This window comes from Streptopelia decaocto (genome assembly GCF_964273445.1).
Source record: "Streptopelia decaocto genome assembly, chromosome: Z".
Lineage (NCBI taxonomy): Eukaryota > Metazoa > Chordata > Aves > Columbiformes > Columbidae > Streptopelia > Streptopelia decaocto.
Window position 1 is genome coordinate 61530348 of NC_138657.1, and position 16310 is coordinate 61546657.

General features: G+C 36.7%; 1 protein-coding gene across 1 annotated transcript in view; it reads right to left on the reverse strand.

Annotated features, from left to right (window-relative positions):
* SLC1A3 (solute carrier family 1 member 3) overlaps positions 1–16310 on the reverse strand; it is a 64879-nt gene that overhangs the window by 37598 nt on the left and 10971 nt on the right. Inside the window, exon 3 of the mRNA XM_082074811.1 lies at positions 7632–7769. Coding sequence (XP_081930937.1) covers positions 7632–7769 — 138 coding nt within the window. The remainder of the gene's footprint in view (positions 1–7631; positions 7770–16310) is intronic.

A 16310-nucleotide genomic window follows, 5' to 3' on the forward strand; every position in this document is an offset into this window, starting at 1 on the left:
ACCTCTTGTGTACCTAACCATCTCTGTTGACAGTAGTCATTGCCTTACAGCAATTGATAGGTGAAATCTTAACAGGTGACCCCTTTCAATCTAATATAAAATTCTATGGAGTGTGACAGTAACATAAACCTGTGGGAAATTAGTTTGATGGTCAGCCAATCCATTTCTTCGTCCTCAGCTCTACTTAACAACAGATTCTTACTGAAAGACTATGAGAAACTGAAAAAGATGGTGTTCACAGCCCTTGTTTGCTCCTCCCAGCATATAGCCTCCAGTGGGAACTAGGAGCTTCCTATTTAGAATCCCCATTGTTCCCCACTCTAGTTCCCCAAAGTTAATAGTCAATGATGGCTATATCTGTGAACTCTCTAGTTGCATTTTGAAACTATTAAGTTCTGGCTTGTGGCAATGTACAACACAATTATGTGCTGTGTGAAAACGTCACTCATTTTCTTTATTGCAGGTGTACTCCCTAGTTATTTAATTGGACACCCTGTATTTACTTCATCATGAAAAATAATTATGAGATATAATAATACTAGTTACTCCACCTAAGCCCATACAAATGTTTCATAATTTCTGTGGTGGTGTTCTGCTGTGGTATCTTTTTCAAGCCAAAAAGTTGTAGTCTGTTTAATCCCTCCTTGCACTTCACTAGAACTCCATTCCAGCAATACACCCTGTCACCTTCTCTGAGCTGTTCACTATGAGTCTGAGAACTCCTGCCTGTGGCCTTCTGAGAGCTTTTGATTAGGTGTGGTACAGGTGTAGCATGTTCCCCTTTCCCAGATGTGTTACTTTGCACTTGGCACCATTCTAGGTCATTGATTATGTTGTCACAGCATCATTCATTATTGAAAATATTGTTCTTTACAGTTTCAATCTTCAATATCCTGAATAAAATGCTTGCTCTCGGTGTCCTAATTCCCAAAATGCTGAGGAGACTTAGTTTTACATTTTGGACATTTTGGTGTACAAAATACAAAATCAAGTATTTTCTTTTTACAATCTAATGCATCTGATTTTACATTTAATAATATTTTTGAGGTTTTTAATTTTCAGGTGTGCTGGTTTTCTTTAATCAATTTGTATTTATTTGTATTTAACTGAAAACACTGTTTTGACTTGTCCCTGAGATATTTTCAGTCCTTCTGCCTTCTATTGAAATAGAAATGCTAAGAGACAATGTGGATTTACAATGATTCATCAGTGCTCAGGAAAGATGCTTTAACTCTTACGTGTTCTTCCAAAAAGTTTTGGCTTTTTGTTTTGCTAGTGACTTGACTGTCAGTAGGCAAAGTTTTGATGTTATGCATTTGAGCAATTTTAAAAAGCAAAGCTAAGTCTTTATAGATGCGAGATTGTTACCTGTTATCAGCTCAGTTGGTATCTCATGCAGAATGCAAACTGAATAAAAGTGTGTAACAATCTTTTATTCACTACTTTGTGAAACAAACGAAAGTAGCAGTCCACTAAAAAAACCATATTTTGCAATGAAATTTAAATCAGGCTTTAATTAAGAGCTTCTAGTAAATTTGAGTGATTTTAGAGGGTTTGGGTTTTTTTTTTAGTTTTACTGTCTTTAATTATTGCAGACCTTGTTCTTGAATATCTTTGCTCTTTGAACATTACTGCTTGCAGAGACTACAAGTTCAAAAACTATGCTGCTGTATACCTTCTGATTTTGGATGCTGTATATCACGCTTAAGTTTTCTTTTTTTCTAAGGTATAATCAAATTTTATTTTATACCAAGTGTCGTTACATGCAGGAATTGTTCGGATTATTTTGACCTCTAAAATAATTTATTCAGGACATCAAAAGATGAGAGTATTTTTGGAAAATCAGAAAAATTCAAACTTTTAGAATTTGGAAAACGGGTTTGTTGCTCTGGTGACCAGCTAAATTGAGCAAACACTGCCTAACTGATTCTCATTTTTAATGTATTACTACATGAATTGAATGAGGAATGATGTATTTCTTAATACGGAAACACGGAAGAGTAAAACTGACTTCTGTTAATATTTTCAGCTTGCAGCTTTGCTGTGGGTACCCAACAAGTTTCACAAGCACTGGTTATGGTTCTGCTCTGTCAGAATGAATTAAAGGGAATTACTGCTAGGCCCCTCCTTTTTCTCTCTGGAGAAGGATAACACTGGCTCCAAAGTGTTTGTTCCCCTCTCTGGAATCCTGCTGAATAGGGGGCTTTCCACCTGTTGAAATTAACATAAACATTTGTTGATGAATGTGAGACATCACCTGGGACCTCGTAGTAAGTGTTAGCCTTTTTTCTGTAGTAGACCTGACAGCAAGTAGGCAGGAGAACACTGAAACTACACAGAGACTTCAAGCAGTATGGCTGCTGCTTCTGCAAAACTACACACAGGATGAATTCTCAGCCTCTTTTTTGAAGAGGCTGAGACCTTCCTATTGTGTACTTTGTTGTGAGGGGTCAGGATGAGCCAATGCAAAATTCTGGCCTTTTATGTTTACTGCTATTAATTTCATATGTTAATAAAGAATATTAAAATTGTCTAAATGAAAAATACTAATAATTTACAAGAGGATATGTGTTTTGATAATATTTAATAGCATTTGCATTGAGTTACACTTGATGGGTCATTTACTGTCTCATTCCAAATACTAGAAAGGCAAATATAAAAGCTAATTTTCTAAATTGAATAACGTGAGACTGTAGTTTTATCTAGAATTAAGTCTTTACAAAAGAATGGCTACAGCTGCTGCCTGTATGGGGGAGGCTGTGCCATTGTATGAAGAGTTCCTTGTCGTACAATGCAGTCTAGGTCCATCACACCACATGTTGACTTTAGGAGATTTTTGTGTTGTTTTTTTTTTTGTTTGTTTTTTTTTTTTAACTTCATGGCTGACATATTCCTGTTAAACACTTGTATCTAGTGAAAAAATACATTCCATTTATGCATATCTGATTATTGGTGACACCATCATAGCTAGCTGCAGTCACTAGGTGACTATGGATGTAATAATTCTACAGCAACTGTCTTAGTGTTGGCCCCATATACCATTCTTACCGAAATTATTTCTGGAAGTTTATGTCCATCTCTACAATGATATAACTAAAACAGCTATGTACTTTGCATCTGCTGATCTGTGACAGCTTAATCTATGTATGTCCATTAAAATTTCCACTATATACATCACCTTCTTTCCTGCCTGGTAGCTATAAAAAGCTTCACCAGCACTACATCTGTAAGGAGAAAGAAAGCAGAGATAGACGAGGGAAACATGATTTGCCTAAGGTTATGCAACACATCACAGCATTAGTTTTCCACATTCTATATGCATACGTTGTTTTGCATGAAGTCTGGCTTTTTAGGAGTTGAATCTGTTCATATCCAGATGCTGCATTTTTCCTGACTTATGTAAGGGAGTGGCTTGGAGACTATTTCAAGTTCAGCTGTTTCTTTTTTTTTTTCTGATTTTTTTTTTTTTTTTGTTTGTTTGTTTTGTTTTGTTTTTGGTTTTTTTTGTTGTTTGGTTTTTTTTGTTTTTTTTTTTTTTTCATCTCAGTGGGGGAATAGACCGTGTTCTTTAGTGGTTGTTTTTAACATTGTCATCATTCATTGCACTCTTTCGACAGATGAAATCAAAACCGTCATATGCACATCTAGTTAGTTAAGAGGCATCAACACATAGAAATTCCAGCTTTGTATACTTTGTCTACACTTTCTATAGTTTTTGAAGTGATGAATACTGTGAAAATGTTGAAAAAGGCTGGGGACAAAACCTTGCATCTCTGAGTCTGCCCAAAGGAGAGTCACTTGTGTCTCTTGCAGTTGTCAATGTTGTAGTCTGTTATTGAAAGGCTACATCAGAGGTAGGGAAGTTTCTGTATCTTCCAGAATCCACCAAAGACAGACATGTTATTATTTGAATTAGGAAGGGGAAAGACAGTCATGTAATTACTCAGATTAGAAAGGGAAGGGAATGCAAACAAAGGCATACTACAAACCACGTGCTAAGATGTATTTCTTCTTTCAGGTAAACTGTTTTACTACACAACCTCTTTTATTTTGTATGTGTAAGAAGATTCACAGTCTTTGTTTTTGTATAGAACAGATTTTGCACACAAGATCCTGGTGTGCGATTAAAATTCATTTGTACGTTATTAGCATTATTCCCATTGACAGTTTGGACAGGCATTATCATCTAGTGCACAATGCGTTGTACTGGTATTCATGACTGGGATATTTGTTTGATTCTATTATTGCTGACTTGCTGTATAATCTTCGTGGAGCCAGTGGACCTCACTGTTTCTAAATTCCCTTTATCTTCCTTCAGTTTGAATTTTGTTAGTAAATAAACTATTTTCTTACAGTTTCTGCAATGTGCAGCAAAAATTAGTCTCGGATCTTGATTGGGCTTTTTATGCTTTGCTGTACTCTACCAGACAAAGAAATTTGAAAGAAATGCACACAATTTAATCTACTTTACTTGTGGGCTAGTTTTAAGGCCTGGAATTTCAATTCATTGTGATCTTGCTGTAACAGCTCATAAAATGCTAATGCATAGGGCTCTTAATTCTGGTGCAAATCTTGCAGCTGAATTGTTATCATATGCATATATATTCATTTCATATACCTTTTAGGGACAATGCATATTTTAAAATAATTATGTAAAGCAATTTGTTTGTGTCAAATGCTTCACGTTATAATGAAATAAGAAGGTATAAAATATTTTGAACTCCTATAACTGCAGCAAATTCAAAACAGTAATGGAAAAAAAATGTCAACCCTCTGTTTGTATTAGAATTTGGGTCAGATTTGTCCATAAAATAATCCAAGTGGGAATGCCATCTATTTCTTTGGTTATTTATGCTACTTCCCCTATACCGTGCTTTAATTTTGCCTTCGACTTTGTAAGACATAGTGATCGGGAATGCTGACTTAAGAGCTGTTGCATTTAAAAGACTGTAGAGAATAAAGACTAGCATAGAGTATGCATTTGGATTTGTGTCTAAACCACAAAAGAGAAAAAATAAATATATTTGTATAATCTTATTTTCCTATAAACAGCAAAAGATGGTGAAAGGCATGCAAATAACCTCTATTTTCTCCCAAGCAGATGTTAGTACATGCCTGGTAACATACATATCAGAAGACAGAATGGACTAAACTATGTACCTGCTTGAGCCACGTGCAATAATGGTAAGGCACAACACAAACGTGAGTAAAAAAACCTCTTAATGGGATTCTGCATTGTTTCTTTAATGAAAGCACCAAACCATGCTATAGGGAAATGTGACTGGGTTGACTTTACATTTTATCATTTATTTCCCAAGTGTCTGTGAATAACCATCAGAAATATTTACCTGTATAGCAGAAGTCTCCAGTTTCTCAATTTATTTTTCACTTACATAACAGCCCGTACCTTCTATAATTATTACTTTGTTTTAGTTGTTCTAATTTCTTTGACATTCATAAAAATTATGGAGGAATGTAATCACCCCCAGCCTATTTCTAATACCTCCAAGACCATATGTTCTGATAGTGTCATAACTGGTTAGATTGAGCACACTTACATAAATACAAATGGAAACCCAGAATATCATATCTGGGAGACACTGCCATGCCTGCAAACAACAAAAATATTTGTTCAAATAATTTACAATTAGAAGAAGAAATTCTATTATCAGCATACAAGACCCCAGAGGAATATTTTTGAGGTTAGTTAAGAGGTATCCACCTGGCTTTGCCAAACAAAATACAGGAAATAAGAGATTTGGATGATGGTTGACAAGACTGATCTTAAGACTGAGTTGAAGAGCATATGATTTTTATCAAATTAAGTATCCTATTGTGTGTAAAAAGGAAACCAATAGCATGTATAAAATTGCATAGTATTACACCTGTAAAGGTTATAGTTCATTTTTATTTAGATATGCAATAATACCCATATATTTATTTGAGTATGAGAGTTCTGCAGCAAGTATTTCAGAGCATCTTTAAAAATGACATCTGTCATTTGTGAATTATGTTGAGTTTTCTTTGGCTGTCCCTTGCCTGACTAAAGTTTAAAGTGTTGTTATTCATCTTGAATATTACCATCTCTACTTCAAAGGGAAACTCTAAGAATAATCCACTTAATATTACCAGGCATTTGTAAGCAATAACACAAATCTTACAGATACTTATAATTTTGCAAATGAATTCAAATATTTGTATAGGATGATCTACCACAATGTTTGTTTTACTTTGAGTTCTTCTAGAGAACCAATATGGATGCAGATACAAGGAACTGAGGTGGTAAATTTTCCTGCAATAACTCATCCTACAAAATGGAGCAGCAGTGCTGTTCTCAACTGACACTGAAAAAGGGTAAATGTCTCTCCTTTTCTACTTTTAATGGCTCTATCAGTGTCCTGCCAGCCTGGGAAGTTCTTCAGATACATGGGACAAGGGCATATGGCATGTAACAGAATTATACACTGGTTGGGATAAAACCTGTCATTGTTTTCCGTACAAGATTTATACATTCCTCTCTAATTTTCAGTGTTCATTAAGCTTTCAGTATTCATACAATATATGTATATCGAAACAAGCTTTGCTTTTTCCTTGGACAAGAAAAGACAAATGATTTTGTCAATATCCCAGTTTTCTGGTGCTGCATTAAGAGCTTACGTACATGCATGCTATCTTTGGTATTCATGAAGATGGACTCTATGCTTCTTTGCATTTGTGAGAGGTTTTAATATTAAAGTATTTGAAAGTCAATGAAATAGAGAACAGCTTATAGTCTCTGGGTCCTCTGAAAAGTAAGGTATTGTATTAGGTATTTAGATCCTAAGACTGCACAGTGGGCAGTTTTGGTTAAGTTGTCCAAGCTGTACCACTGATTTGCCGATAGACCAAAGTCCCTGCTTTTTTTTCTTCTGGCAATTAATAGCATAAATACACGACAGGTATATCCTGAACTTCCATTAAAAATCTGAGAGCTCTTCCATGAAACAGGTGGAATGGCAAGGCATACACCATAATAATAAATTACTTATTATATCCCTAGCTCAAGGAACAGTTTAGTAAAGAGGGTGTGAAGCTTAATAGAGTTGCTAATGAGAAGACATGACACCAGAATGGAAGGAATGAAGTTCCTTCCAAACTATCCAATCTATCCCATCCATCACTTATTTTTTCTAATCTGTTTCTAAAAGATGAGGAGATAGACAGATGTTTTACAGCTCTGGGTTTACAGGCATAGGTTATTGCCCACAATAAATAGCTTAAACTTTCTTGAGTCTTGAAACTGTTTTTCTGAGATACATTATGTTTGATAACAATAGGACCTTGTGAAGGAAATATCTATTCAGAAAGTCAGAGAAGAAAGAGGAGCACAGAGTCAGCTTCGTAGCAGCTCTATATGGTAACTTGTACGGTTATATAGTCTTGGAATTGGGAAAGGTGTTTTTCGGTTTCTGTGTATATTGAGTCAAATCTCTTGTTACATTGCAATAGCAAATTTATCTCCTTCTGCAGTTTATAACAGTTCTAGGACACAGAATGTTTCTTTTTGAATGATTTGGTGTATGCATCTTTACCAAATTATTTAAAAGAAAACAAAAACAACAAAACTAAACCAAAACTGTTTCTTTTTTTACCTGTGACTAAACTGGATACAATTAGTGGCAGGACCAGCATTTGCAGCATTCTCATGAGTAGTTCTCCTGGAAATGAAAAGTACTTGACTTCCCGATAGCTCATCTTATATGATCGGAGAGAAAATCCAAGGATTACACCTGAAGAGACAGAAAAGATATAATAACTTAGTCTTCTAAAGTAGTAGTAACATCTGAACGTGAATATTTGTAGAGTACTTACTTGATGTATCTGATTGCAACATGCAGTTTTCATTATGCCCCAGACTGCTCTCTCAAATAGCAACTACTATTATGAGTAGTCCTACTGAAGCCATCAAATTATTTTTCACTGTCACAGATTCAGAAGATCATTTGTTCTGCTATTTTAAAAAATCTAGATTAATGTAAAAGGCACATCTTGAGTCTTAATGAAAAGGAAACAGTCCCTGCTATGACAGCCAAGTGCTTTGAATTCTGGGATTTTGAGCATAATAATATATGAATGCATATACATACTAGCTACCAGCCTTCAGAGTCTTGTCCATGCCTGTTTACTCTGTGGGGCCTGATCCTGTTGATGCTCTTCAGATTGGAAGACATAACCAGGACAGACTTATTTGAGAATCCCCTTGTGGTTTGGTCTTCATGCAGTAAAACAGCATCAGGAGCTAAGTAGCTTTACACATGCCTGCCTTCAGAAACACAAGCACTTGCAAAGGAGGAGCTAATCGGAGTTGGAAGGTCTTACTGGATGATTAAGTGGTGGGTTTCAGTGCCTCAGGGAGTGGAGTGAGGGAGTGGAGTAAGGGAGTGTCTGGATCCATTTACTATGCTGGGAACAGATAAATGGTCTTTGACACATGTTTACAAATGGAAGCTGTAGGCTGGCTGACATGTGGCAACCTAAACTTCTCAGCTAGAACTCTGTAGATTTTTTCTCGTACTTGGTGCCAACTGTTTTATTTGCTTCTTTTGGTTAATTGACATAATTAGTTACAATTTATTGGAAGTTAAATGGTTTGGTGCCTGTCTAATATAAGTCTTCCCTATCCAGCCAGGCAACACCTGGCTTTATCTGGAAAAACCTTACCCATACAGATGGTGAAACTCAGCTATCCCTCCTTCCCATTCCTGGCTCCATGTTCTTCCCCACTTTCTACTCCTGGCACTGGTGGCTGTATAGAAAGTTGGATCAGGGAGCTGATCCTGCTGCAAAAAGTATTTATTTTTCTATGTTAATTTTGAGCCAGGTCAATTGCCTGAGGTAGTTTGTTTGCATGGCTGCAGAAGTGTTGGTACCTTCACAAGAGAATAGGCAGAGTTGTGCCTTTGAGAGGAGTGAGACTACTCTTTTCAGCAAATAGGCATACTTAGGTTTCCTAAAACTTTTCATGAAAGTGTATCCTCAGTGACGTTAGGAAGCAGAGCATTGAAACTCACTTCTAGATCATGTTAGAACTTGGTTATATCCTGAAAATGCTGTAACATTGAACACTTCTGGAAACTGCTAGTTCCAGTTCTTAATCACTTTGTGGAATTGCTTTTTTAAAATCAGATTTTAGACTGGCACATCCGTACAGCAGATAATATCTTCATGCCAAATTTTACTAGCTAAAATATGCTGTTATGCCTCCCACACTAGCTTATTGCCACCTGCTGATGTAAGGAATCAGACATAACTCTCATGTTAGTGACCCCTGTCTATCTGATCATGCTGTTCAGGACTTCAGCAGGTTGGTTAAGTTAGAGAAGCGGAGAAATTACTTGTGGAGGACAGAAAATCCCATTGTTACAGGATTGGAGAAAAGCAATTAGAGCACAGTTAGAACCAAGTAAGGAATTCACACTATGGAGGAGAGTGTTGTGACTAGAAGGCATTTGTTTTAGTTGCATTCTTGTTCTATAGACTCAGGTAGTCAAAGTGCATTTTGCATAACTCATTTTTCTAGGTAAAAGTAGATCATAAAGTGCATAGATGAATAACCTCTGAATGATTCTTGATTTAAAAAAGTGCTTTAGAGTTTCACTTATTTTCAATAAGGTTTTAAATTCCACCACAGTGTTACTAATTATTTTCTTTTTATATGGGAAACACATTTCTCAGATATAAAGAATCCATCCGGACCCTTTGTTTCTTCACTTAATGAGCACTACATTTAGACAACTGGAGAACAAGCAAATAGAGCTAGACCAGTTTCTTACTTAGGCCACAGTCCTCCAATTAGTTTCGCATGAATTAATCTCTGCACTAGTACAAAGCCTCACTGAAGTTAGGAAGGGTTTCTGAGGCTGCTATAAGAACTAGTCCTTATGCTATACTATAAGGGCTTGATTATCTGGCCCACTACTGTCCAAGCAGCACTAAATGACCTAAGAGAGAATCAGGGCTTGAGAAGGCTGTTTGAATGAGTACTGTGGTAGTGACAGTAAGTTTCTTCTGACATTCCTTGTAAACCTATTGAGCCAAAAATTATTGTGCCTTTCTCCTCCCCCGCCGCCCCCCCCTTCTTTTTTTTTCCCTAAAGTGTTCTGTGCATAATTACAGGGTTGCCCAGCATTGCAGTTTGCAAAAAGAATTTCTGTGATGCGGAAAAAATGTGCCCTGATAGTATATTCTGGTGAACTGTGTCAACACCCAATAGTTACTAATTCTTCAGTCTTAATCTTAGTACCTCTATACATCTATATGCAGTCATGCCTGAGCCATAAGAACCTTTCTCTGAGTCAGTTTCCCTACTTGTAAAATAGGTATAGGAGTAGTTGTTTCACAGATGCTTCAGAAAATTAGTTGTGTTCACACAGTGATCTTGGCAGCACAATAGGAATTTAAGCAAATTATTTCCTCATTGTAGTGAGTGATAATGAAAGCAGAAGAGCATGATTTTACCAATCTCTCTTGATTTTAGTATATATAGAGAGGAAGCTTTATTTCCGGCTCTGAGCTTAAACACCTAGATATGGGGCATTAGATGCTGTCCAACAAACTTTTACCAACAAAAATTATGAACCTGAAACAGGAAAATGAAACTTGGCAAGGTGGCTTTGACTTCTTCAAATTCACTTCTCAGAAACAACATTAATGGGTTTTAAAGAGTGAGATAACAGCATACAGTGATCATGTAAAGATAGACACAATGATGAAGTATCAAAATAAAATTGGGAAGTAAGTCCTGGTAGGAGGCACTAAACCTTTGGAAGGTGTGCAGTATTTTAACATCCATCTTGTGTGTGGTAAGAGTTGTAGTGCTTAGCACCCTCCATGATCAAGACTGTAGGTGGCCTTTCTCAGAAAAAGTTTCAAGTTTCTGATTAATTCTGAAAATTGTAATGAAACAAAGCCTTGTGTGAAACAAGCTCCCACAACCTGTTATGCAGGTTTCTGTCTACCCTTTGTAACAGAAAAGAACAACTATAATCAACGCTATCAGAGCCTGACTTCTCAAATGGTAAATGGTGTACCATTCCCGCACTGCAGGGAAGAGTAGATTTCTTGACAGAATTTTTTTGGCTTTTTGTGGCCAAAAAATCACTAGTGCTTGTTTAAGCTAAGGAGCTGAATTCTATATATTTGTATAGTTGTATGACAGAGCCATATTGCTGAATAACTTATGTAGTTCATAATGAAGAAATCAATCAGATTAGACCTATAAAAAGATTTTTGAGGTGTTATTGTCAGTGATATAGTCAAATTTATGGAAAACCTGATTTGCAGATAATCATGATAACAAGAGAGCAGTCCCTGAACTAAACACACCTACACACAGGTTTAAAACACCGTATCAGTAAAAAAAAAAAACCAAACAAAAAGCCCTTAACTGTTAGAAGATGACAGATGCTTTACCAAGATGTAAATGTTCATACAAGAATGTTAGGGAAGCTTAAGTCTATCCTCCTCCTTGGCCTACTCAGAATAAATAGATATAAAAATTTAATAAATAGATAGGATTGTTTTTTTTCACTACTTCAAATAATTCATAATCTTAAGATAATAAAGAAAATAAGGAATCTGGAGTCTCCTAATTGGCATGATGTTTTTAAGTGAACAATAGCAGCAATTTTGTTAAATCAGTGATGTCTCAGTTTTTTAAAATGAATCCGTATGAGCTTCTGGCCTACATCTTATTTCAGAAACACAGGAATTAAGGCCACTCCATTATTTGGAAGTAATATTTTTTACAATATGCTTTCTGTTGCATTTTCATGCAGAAAGTAAAAAAACTAGCAGTTTTACTTTTAAATTGATCAAAAATCACTCAAGCATATTTGAAGGGGAAATCACTAGGTGGTATATTAATGACAGTCCAAGAGCTGCCTTTTCCATGTTAGTGCTTGCCAGTTCAAACAGAACACAACAATAACACAACAATCTGCTTTTTACTAGTAAATCTTAAAATACTGTTAAACACGGTCTGTATCAATATCCTTTTCTTTAATAGATGAGGTACAGATTTCTTCTTTTCCACCAGGAAATAGAAGACTTCATAGTAACTGGAAAAGAATACCTTAAACAAGGTAGAGTGGTGTGCTAAAGTAACAGCTGTTAATAGCGCTCTCTCAGAAAACGTTGTAACTAGCAAGTAAATAACATTTTGTTCTGTAACAGAAGTTGGACTAGAGCCAGTAAGAGAAGCAGGCTCCTACCAGTTTAATAGAACATTGTATATTTTTGTTAGCTACACAGCCATTTCACTCTTACGTTCCTGCAGAGCTCTGGAATGAATTGTGTTCTTTGGGTCATTCATTTCTGCTTAATTTAAAATTTTGTTCTGACACCTTTATTTCCAAGAACCAATTTCAGATAAGGCCGCAACTGTATTTACTTGGGACAAACAGGTAAATAACTCCTCTAGTGATAAGAAATACTTCAAGTTGCCGACAAAATCACAAACACTTTTTTTTTGCTTGCTACGAGAACCACAGACTCACCAATTTGCATGCATGCTTTTGATTTTCATCTCTTTCTTTCTGTAATTTCATATTGAACCTTCCCCGCATCTTCGCCCACCTTGTGTATCACCCACTCATTCCTTACTTTCTGGTTTTCCTTATGCAGGTAAGGCAGTATGCTCCCTTTGAAACCATTTTGTCTAACCTAAATATTCAATACCTACATACTGTGGCAGACTTTTTTTGTGTGCCTTTTGTTTGTTTGTTTGTTACTTTTACTAATTTTATGTTTAAAATTATCTCATATTATGCTAATTATTTTTTAGTAGCTAGCTACTTACTTTTTTTCTTTTTACTCCATTTAATTTAGGGCTGCAGCAGAGTTGCTACTTTTAAGAATTTGAGAACTACTTCTTGTATTCTATGGTCATCAGTACTGACTTTGTACTCACCTCTCTTTGACCTTTTTTATCCTAAAGGTGTAAAATTATGACCCTATTTAAAGTTCCTTCACACAAAGTATATTTGATGGAAAACCTAAAGAACACTTTATGAGTCTCCATTCCAAAAATATCCAAGAAATGCCCTTGGTTCAGGACAAAGAGTTGAAGGCTGTTTTATCCATGTCCTGTGACAGGCAAATAACTAAGGTGAGGAAGGGCACACATGGGCTCAAACTGAGGGGAATAGTACTGAGAAGAGCACCAAATTGCTGTAGCCAGGAAGAGACTACAGTTTAAGCTGTTCTTTTTTATAGAATAAAATGGAATGGACTAGAATAGAACAGAGTAGAACAGAATACAGAATAGTTAGAAGGGACCTACAACTGTCATCAAGTCAATGGCTTCAGGGCTAAATGTTGAAGCATGTTATTAGGAGCCTTGTCCAAACGCCCTTTAAGCTCTGACAGGCTCGAAGCATCAATCACCCCTCCAGGAAGCCTGTTCCAGTGTTTGACCACCCCCTCTGTAAAGAAATGCTGCCTCATGTCCGGTCTGAACCTGGCCTGATGCAGCTTTGGACCTTTCCCACGTGTCCTGTCACTGGATCCCAAGGAGAAGAGCTCAGCACCTCCCTCTCCACGTTCTCACTTCATGAAGCTGTAGAGAGAAATGAGGTCCCCCCTCAGACTCCTTTTCTCTAAACTATACAAAACCAAATTCCTTACTTGTACTTGTGAGTTACTGAGATGAGCTCATATGGGAGCTAAACCAGGGAGAAACTATTTTCATTGGGTCACTTTTCTGCCAGACTAGTTCCCTGCACAGGCTTACTGGTGTGCTAGGTGATGATGGTGCTGCTGTGATGGCAAGGGAGGAAAGCAAGCCTTTGAGGGTGAAAACGTGCAGCCAGGGACAGAAGTAGGACTGGCTTAGTCAATCACAGAATCATACCCTTAAGAAACCTTATCAATTACTCTTCCTATGGCAATCCAGAATTGGAGCTAATAGGTAGCTTAAAATTCCTTTAATTGTCTTTTTCTAAGGCTGAGTTTAGAGCTAAAGTTGTCCACATGAACTTGCCTCTCTGTTTCAGATCTGAAAAAGGCCAAGTATCAGTTGGCTTAATACACGAGTTATTATTCCTCTACAGCTCTCACCTGAGAGAGACCCAGCAGTGAATCTCACCTGTATAGGTGTATATGTTTTTGTGTGATATGTTCCTTCCCTTTCAACTGGATGGTGCCAGTGCTGTAGAGAGCTTAAGGACCTGTGCTGCAAGTAGCTCTTGTAGGTGGCTATATCAAAGTGCGATATGGGTTAATTTGGACACAAATAGTTATCTCTCCTTTTCTTGAGAGATAACATGAGGGGAATCATGGGAGAAGTACCACTAGATATCCTAGATTTGATTGGGATCCAGAAGATCCCAATGATATGATTTTTTGTTGTATGGGATGATGATTCTAGCAGCAAAGTAGTATCTTACAACTTATTGACAATTCTCTGGTGAAAAACAAACTATCTGGTTTGTCTGTATATAAAACACATATCTACTTTAGTCATGGTGCATAATACTTATTGTGTACAAGTGGACTACCCATGGTAGTTGTGGATACTATATACTGATTTGTGGCAGGCCTGACACATGGTTGTAGTGCTAAAGTCACTACCCACATAATGCAGAGTATATTGTGCATGCATACACGCACACTAGGGCTCCCCAAGTCTTCCAGACATCGAGCAATTTAACTGAAACTTCTACCCCAATTAAGCTGTGAAAGATCAGAAAATACCAGCAAAAAACCCTCCAAGTCCACCTAGACAGAATTCTAAGGCTATAAAAAGAGACGCATTCAGAGGAAAGCAAATGTATAGTGAAGTAATAGTTACATTGATGTCAAAGAATTGTTGCCTGTGTCAGAAGAGAAATCAGTGTGTTGCCTTTGCTTAGATGACATGGGGGTGTCAGGGTGCTCCTAGCTGTACTAAAGAGACACAGAACTACACTGTGCACCAGGAACACTTGCCTCTTGAACCTGAGCCTGAAGATGTGCTTTATCCAGTGAGAGCTATTACCTTCCAAAAATCCCAGACCAGACTGCTAACGTCACTGTTCAGTTACAATTTGCAAAGATCCAGAGGCATTTTATAATATTTATGTATTTTATGGACATTTAGAGCTTGATTAACATAGATACATAGGCACATAATTTGCAGCTCCAAATTAAGACACTCAAAACCTCTGCCTGCTACTGCCTAACTCTGAAGGTGCCTGAACTCCTGAAACACCTTTACAGCTATGGCTGGGCACTTGCACATTGTCTTTACTTGCAGACGCAGCTCCTCCTTCTTGGATTGGAATGGAGAGTCTGAGGCTATAGGGAAGAACTGATGTAACTAAGGAATGAGTAAAATCCCAGTTTTATGAGGTACTACCTAAACTGGGATGCTTCTTATATCAAATCTGAGGATATAACAGCTTCTGAGTACTACTAAAAAGTTTCTAAAAAAAATCTCTGAAGTCTGTCCTTTGCTATTTCTTGGCTCCAATGTTACACCCATAGACTATTTTTTTTCCCTTCTGTCAGTTGTTATTTGGTTCCTTTGCCCTTCGTCCCCAATTAGGAGGTAATTTTCTTCCTTCGAGAACATGTCCAAAAGATTGTTCTCTTTTCATCCAACTAATGCTTCTCTGCCTTCATTTTTTTTTTTTCTCATTTTCCTCCTATTTTCCTTGTTCTGTTTCTGTATTTATTTCTCATATTCTATTTCTATTTTGTTATTATTTATAAGACAAGCAATAGCAGGGCATTTATAGAGGATTTGGAATGAAAAAGAGTTTTCACTGCTGGCACTGAAGCAGACTGTTCTTTATGGAATGGGGACATTATTCCTGATTTCACCCTCAGACAAAAGACTTTACTGAAAGACAAACTATTCCTAGTTTATGTACTCTTATTAGTCTCTGAGCTATAGAAAAGATACCTTTTATGCAAAAAAAAACCCCAAATAATTATATCAAAATTCAGGAAAACTCTCTTACTATGCATATAAAGAAGATCAGACACTCACAATATGTGCCAGATTTTGTTTTGTGAAGTATTATTTAGAATTATTGTACTACCCAGTGCTTTACAAAGTTACTCTAGTAACTGGTTGTTTCATGCCTGGGTTTACTTTGCTGCTTCACCTTTTTGACTGATGTTAAGTTTTTTACTCCCATAAAGAATAGTTCCCAACAGATAAGAAAACTGCTCTCTTAAAGTTTACATAGTTCCTTTCTTGACTTTACATTTCTTTCTTTCCTGTTTTTTCTCCACTGGAAGCTGACATAGTCCATAACAGCACCGGATTCTGTGTTTCTCTAATA